The sequence below is a fragment of the Microtus pennsylvanicus genome, chromosome 11 (genome assembly GCF_037038515.1).
Source record: "Microtus pennsylvanicus isolate mMicPen1 chromosome 11, mMicPen1.hap1, whole genome shotgun sequence".
Taxonomy (NCBI): Eukaryota; Metazoa; Chordata; class Mammalia; order Rodentia; family Cricetidae; genus Microtus; species Microtus pennsylvanicus.
Window position 1 is genome coordinate 22,604,188 of NC_134589.1, and position 6,602 is coordinate 22,610,789.

The following is a 6,602-nucleotide window of genomic DNA, read 5'->3' on the forward strand; positions in this document are numbered from 1 at the left end:
ATCTGCCTTATAATTTAGCCAGGGAAAGAAACTTGTCTAATTTGATAATCACCTGTTTATTAACCTAAACAATAACAAGAAAAGAATGCTGCATGTGAGGACAGCAGCCCCTCAGTGGGGTATAAAAGGGGATGTGGGCAGGGAGACTCCCACTTCCAAATCTTCCAACCCACCACCTTGTAAACCAATCCAGAACCTCCACCTCTGACACCATGGTCAGCTCCTGTTGTGGCTCTGTCTGCTCTGAGGAGGGCTGTGGCCAAGGCTGCTGCCAGCCCAGCTGCTGCCAGACCACCTGCTGCAGGCCCACCTGCTGTGTGTCCAGCTGCTGCCGCCCATGCTGTAGCAGTTCCAGCTGTTGTGGATCCAGCTGCTGCCGCCCCAGCTGCTGCATTTCCAGCTGCTGCAGGCCTTCCTGCTGCCGCCCCACCTGCTGTGTGTCCAGCTGCTGCAGACCCTCTTGCTGCACCTCCAGCTGCTGCCGCCCCTGCTGTAGCAGTTCCAGCTGTTGTGGATCCAGCTGCTGCCGCCCCAGCTGCTGCATTTCTAGCTGCTGCAGGCCTTCCTGCTGCCGCCCCAGCTGCTGTGTGTCCAGCTGCTGCAGACCTCAGTGCTGCATTTCCAGTTGCTGTCGCCCCACCTGCTGCCAGACCACCTGCTGCCAGACCACCTGCTGCCGCCCAGCCTGTTCTAGTGGTTCTTGCTGCTGAGTTCTCTCCCCCATGGTCTCCTGTTCTTCACCACACAGGATTCCTGATGTAGACCTTCTGTGTGCTGAGTCCTGAGAGGCATCTTGTAAAGCCTCTACTACAACAAGATTGATTGCCACAATCCTGCCTGTTTCTGTCTAAAATGAGCTCACATTTCAGCATTCTTTGAACTCTGTAAAATCTTGCAATAATTTGTTCTTTGTTATATTTTTTTAAAAAATCAAGCTTTCTACATCTTAAATAAAGTGAAATGTTGAAGGAACATAAATAAAATGACATTGTGTCTTCTTATTTTTCTTGCTAAAATTGACTCAAATTTCCCCTAATGCCTGGGTAAATTGAGTTTACTGGATCACACAGGGAACAGTCATCCACTGTTTTTCAAACCTCATGACTAAGAATATCCTAGCATATCTACTTCTTTGCACCTTTTGATTTCTCTCCCTTCATAGGTGTTGAGAGACCAAATGAGTCTGGAATAACAATCAATGGTTATATTACTCCCTGGACACAAAGAAGCTAGAACACCACACAATTATTATCTGTTTCTGTAGATCAGGAATCAAGCATAGAAAGGCTTCATTGTCTGTGTCCTTGTGTGTCACACAGAATCAGGGAAGGTGTCAGCTGGCACTGGGTGCTCTTTTAGGGACATCATGGAAGGGTCTGCTTCCACCTCCACTTCTGCGATTGCTGAAAATATTTGCTTCCCTGGTAACATTGGAATGAGAGCCTCAGGATTCCCACACAACACCTGGCTTCATCGAAGGCAGTGACAGGGACAATGTGTAGGATAGTTGGACACCAAGAGGAAAGTCACAGTCTTTGGTTGCTTCACCCTTGATTGTTGCCCTATGCTGTTCGTTAGAAGAAAATCGCTCACAAGAAAGGATTCACACATATGCAGTGGAAGAACAGGAGAGAGAACTGAGGACACAGTAGGGGAACCCTGATCCCAGGTAGAATAATACCAAGCAAAAGAAAAAAAATTCTGATATTGATAGTCTATGCAATATTCACAAAATTTCTGTAAAACTAAACTACACTGCTTGCAAATATTACTGGCTGGCTAATGATGTCAAGAAAAACAAAATGAAGATCATTTAGGATCCTGAGGTAGTGATTCTTCGGGGTTGTGTGGGTAGAGATGTGGTCTAGACAGATATAGCAATTCTTGGAGATGATTTGTCTCTTTAATTAGTCTATGCTTCCTTAAGAGCTATTGTGATGTAAATGCACATGTACACTTTTCTAGTTTCCCAGCCACTCAGACCCAAATACTCACACAAAAGCTATATTAATTACAACGCTGTTTGACCAATGACTCTAGCATATTCCTAGCTAGCTCTTGTCTCTTAAATTAACCCATTTTTATCAATCTGTGTACTACCACAAGGCTGTGGTCTACTGGTAAGGTTCTGGTGGGGGTCTTTCTCATTTGGTAGCTACATGGCTTTTCCTTAACTCTGCCTACTCTCTCTTTATATCTCTGTTAACTTTACTCTGCTAAAAACCATTGGCCCAAACAGCTTCATTCATTAACTAATGGTAATAAAACATATTCACAGCATACAGAGGAGACTCACACATCACTAGTATATGCATGTTTTTCTAAGAAAAAAGCTTATTTTCAAACAGATGAACTGAAATGATTAACTAGGTTTAGACAACAAGATTAGATTAAGAAATATCTATATCTATCTATATACCTATCTATATATCTATATACATACATACACACACACACACACACACACACACACACACACACACACACACACATATATATATATATATATTGGGTATTTTGAGACAGTGTTTCTCTATATCTTTGGAGTCTGTCCTGGAGTTAGCTCTTGTAGTCCAGGCTCACCTCGAACTCATAGAGTTCAGCCTGCCTGTGCTTCCAGAGTGCTGAGATTAAAGGCATGCACCACCTCTACCAGGTGAGCAATGAAAATATTTTACAAGCAAACAGGAATCAATCAATGTGGGAGGGCATTTTAATGATTTTAATGCATAGATCACTCTCAAGACTGATAATACTGCTTAATATATTTTCATTTGTGTATTTAATATATTCATTACTTTATATTTGTCCATCCATTCATTATACATGCATTCATTTAATATATATTCATTAGTACTTAATGGAGCTTCATTTTTAATTATAAGGAAGTCAATTGTACTGCAAGTATGAGGCTTCCCACTGCATGCACCTATCCGTATAGATCATGAGGTTATAAGTTAGACACTGTTACTCACCTAATTATCCATTTTAGCTACAGACACGATACATACCAGGAATTTGAATAAAGTAACATGATGCTTGACAAGATACCATCTCATCCTGGGCTGGGTTTCTGAATGACATGACACAGTTCCTGGATGCCTTTTGCAAATAAAGTTGTCTCCCCTCCATTCTAAGCCCACCTACATAGTGCAAGTACAGCCTAGGGTAGACATCACGTGGTTCTGGGGCATTGCACTGCTACCAGTTATCACACTGGCATCAATTATCCATTCCAGACTACCAGAACATTTGGTGAGGTGTATACAGAGTGAGTCTCTCAGCGTGGAGTTTCCTCTTTAATTACCCTATTCCCATCTATAGTGGCTTCCCGCTGGGCTTCAGGCCTATTCTCAGTGCTGTGGGTCTCTTAGTCTACAGTGCTTAGAGCTCAATGTTTCCAATTCAAGAAAATTTTCTCTGTGATTTAGATGCCACTGAGTGAAATGTAACTGGTTTTGCATGCTCTCTTCTGTATGAATGCAGCTCTGTAGTGTGGAAGTTTTAAGGAGAGAGATCTTAATTGTTGGGCACTGGGATAAACCATGGAATGTTACAACCTTTTGACACGTATGATCTACTACAGACCTATTATATGAACTATTGTTTTGGAAAGGGTAGGCAAAGACAATTTGTGACCCTTGCCAAATGAATCAGTCATGTCTCCAACTAGCTTAGTGGCTATGATTGTTTACAAATTGTTTGATAGAGGCAAATCACTCCACTGTTTTAGTTGTGGGAGCAAGGTCTTGGCTTAGTTCTCATGTGCAGTTTTCAGTGTTGGGTTTGACCATAGACTCTTCTTGCACATGCTATACAGCGTTCTGCAACTGGGTCTTAGCCTCAGTCCCAGAGAGCTTCATTAACTTCCCTAAATCAACAGGGAAACCTCTCCTCTAACAACCAGCTGTGTCTTTATCTTTTTACTCTTTCTATGACGTTTTAAATCTAGCAAGCATTTTACTATTGCTATGGACACATCTATGTTTCTGTCCTTCATCTTCGTCAGTGCTACAGAAAAAAAAATACTAAAGTAAAAGCACACACACACACACACACACACACACACACACACACAAATGAAAAGTGGCTTAGCAAGCCAAGGAGAGTAAAGTTTGCGTGGGCTCGGTCTTTAAATTATCCCCAGCTAGCCTCTTGTTCTTCAGCCTAAGGGAAGAAGGGAACATCATATCTCCTTCTCAGAAGCTGTAGTCAACCAGCCAGTGGGATGGGGACTGTGCAAGGTGGCAGTCTTTCCTCTGACCACACAGTAGACAGATGCAAACAGAAATCCTACCATCGAAATACCCGCTTCCTCTCATTGTCTTGTTGTGTCAGTATTAACAGAACTCTTGAAGGGAGCAGTCCAGTCCACCATCTAACTCCAGGAGCAGGAGTGCCTATAGGGTCCAGGGCCTCAACAGACACAGTAACGTCGGGTACAAGCTAGACTAGTGCTTCACAACCTTTCTCATGCTGTGCCCCTTTAATACAGTTCCTCATGTGATCCCAACGTTAACATTATTTTTACTGCTACTTCATAACTGTAATTTTGATACTGTTAAGAACTGTAGTGTAAATCTCTGTGTTTTCTGGTCGTCTTAGGCACCCTGTGAAAGGTGACCTCCACAGAATGAGAACCACTGAATTTAGAGCAAGAGGCGATGACAGCTGTGCAGTAGGAATTCTGACATCTTGAAACAGAAACAATATGGCTGGCAGGATCAGTTAAAGCCAGAAGACAGGATGGTAAAGTAATAAGGCCAAGGAGATCAACTTAAGGGACATGCATTTTATGATATAGCTCAGCTCTGCAGCCAAAACTCTCCATAGTGACATTAAAACTTGTGTTAGAGATTTGTTTTTCATAGAAAAAAAAGAATAGGGCTGGAGAGATGGCTCAGAGGTTAAGAGCACTGACTGTTTTTTTCCAGAGGTTCTGAGTTCATTTCCCAGCAACCACATGGTGGCTCACAGCCATCTGTAATGAGATCTGGTGCCCGCTTCTGGTCAGCAAGCATACAGACAGACAGAACACGGTATACATAATAAATAAATAAATTTAAAAAAGAAAAAAAGAATAGAATCTAACTTTTTCCCATCTACCTTCCCACCTGGAGATTATTCCATCTCTAGAAACTGAATCACAGTCTACATGGAGAGCTGTCTGGGGTCTAACCTGGTCCTTTCACCCTCCTTGGTCACGAGAAAAGATCTGTGGGAGTAATAACGGCCTGAGTACACAGTCTAGCACTGTACAGCATGAGACGGAAGGGCGGAGCAATAAGACACACAGTGTCTTCTGAAAACCCTTCCAGAAGGAACTAAATTCCATAAGAAACTTGATAGATGGTTCATCGAAAACTGCCAATGAGCCCTAACACACCAGGAAAAGGAAACTCTTTTCCATTAACCTTGAAAATTTAGCCAGGAAAAGAAACTTGCCTAATTTGATAATCACCTGTTTATTAACCTAAACAATAACAAGGAAAGAATGCTGCAGGTGAGGACAGCAGCCCCTCAGTGGGGTATAAAAGGGGATGTGGGCAGGGAGACTCCCACTTCCAAATTTTCCAACCCACCTTCTTGTAAATCCACCCAGAACCTCCACCTCTGACACCATGGTCAGCTCCTGTTGTGGTTCTGTCTGCTCTGAGGAGGGCTGTGGCCAAGGCTGCTGCCAGCCCAGCTGCTGCCAGACCACCTGCTGTAGGCCCACCTGCTGTGTGTCCAGCTGCTGTAGACCCAGCTGCTGTCAGTCTGTGTGCTGCCAGCCCACCTGTTGCCGCCCCAGCTGCTGCATTTCTAGCTGCTGCAGGCCTTCCTGCTGTCGCCCCAGCTGCTGTCGCCCTAGCTGCTGTGTGTCCAGCTGCTGCAGGCCCTCTTGCTGCATCTCCAGCTGCTGCCGCCCCAGCTGCTGCATTTCCAGCTGCTGCAGGCCTTCCTGCTGCCGCCCTAGCTGCTGTGTGTCCAGCTGCTGCAGGCCCTCTTGCTGCATCTCCAGCTGCTGCCGCCCCTGCTGTGGCAGTTCCAGCTGTTGTGGATCCAGCTGCTGCCGCCCCAGCTGCTGCATTTCTAGCTGCTGCAGGCCTTCCTGCTGCCAAACCACCTGCTGCCGCCCCAGCTGCTGTGTGTCCAGCTGCTGCAGACCCCAGTGCTGCATCTCCAGCTGCTGCCGCCCCACCTGTTGCCAGACCTCTTGCTGCAGCCCAGCATGCTCTAGCTGTTCCTGCTGCTGAGAGTTCTCACTCCCAGTCTCCCGTTCTTCATCACCCACCATTCCAGATGTGAACTACGAGTCTCATGAAGCCCATTGTAAAGCCTCTGTCTTAACATATTTATTTTTACTTCCAATTACACTGTCCTTGTGTCTCTGTCAAATGAACACAAAAATGATTTTTATGAAATCTGTAAACCTATTCTTATAATTTTCTCTTCTCCATTTCAAAAACAGCCTTCTCCCTTGTTTAAATAAATCTTAGCTTTGCAAGAATATAAGCGTACATATGTCTCATCTCTCCATCTTGAATTGTCATCCTCATTTATAAATATATCAGTTCATCTCTAACAGTGCCATGATCACAGCAGATGATTTCACGTGT

At 44.3% G+C, this 6,602-nt stretch overlaps 1 protein-coding gene across 3 annotated transcripts; it reads left to right on the plus strand.

Moving 5' to 3' along the window:
* The first annotated feature begins 212 nt into the window (after window positions 1-212).
* On the plus strand, window positions 213-6,239 carry LOC142860056 (uncharacterized). Of its 3 annotated transcripts, XM_075990775.1 has the most exons (4): window positions 213-337; window positions 5,702-5,863; window positions 5,939-6,133; window positions 6,209-6,239. In XM_075990775.1, exons 1-4 carry the CDS (start codon window positions 213-215, stop codon window positions 6,237-6,239), a joined length of 513 nt encoding a protein of 170 aa, XP_075846890.1. The 3 variants fall into 3 exon arrangements, with proteins under 3 accessions (XP_075846890.1, XP_075846892.1, XP_075846891.1); XM_075990777.1 differs by lacking the exons at window positions 5,702-5,863; window positions 5,939-6,133; window positions 6,209-6,239 and adding an exon at window positions 371-710 and having other exon boundaries at window positions 213-319; XM_075990776.1 differs by lacking the exons at window positions 5,702-5,863; window positions 5,939-6,133; window positions 6,209-6,239 and having other exon boundaries at window positions 213-710.
* Window positions 6,240-6,602: the final 363 nt, after the last annotated feature.

What these genes read in the sequence shown, in the direction of transcription:
- LOC142860056 (XM_075990775.1), top strand. Translation starts at nt 213, where the DNA reads ATGGTCAGCTCCTGTTGTGGCTCTGTCTGCTCTGAGGAGGGCTGTGGC. An exon ending in TGTCGCCCTAGCTGCTGTGT is followed by an intron (nt 5,864 to 5,938) that starts GTCCAGCTGCTG and finishes CAGCTGCTGCAG; the next exon opens with GCCTTCCTGCTGCCGCCCTA. An exon ending in TGCCGCCCCAGCTGCTGTGT is followed by an intron (nt 6,134 to 6,208) that starts GTCCAGCTGCTG and finishes CTCTTGCTGCAG; the next exon opens with CCCAGCATGCTCTAGCTGTT.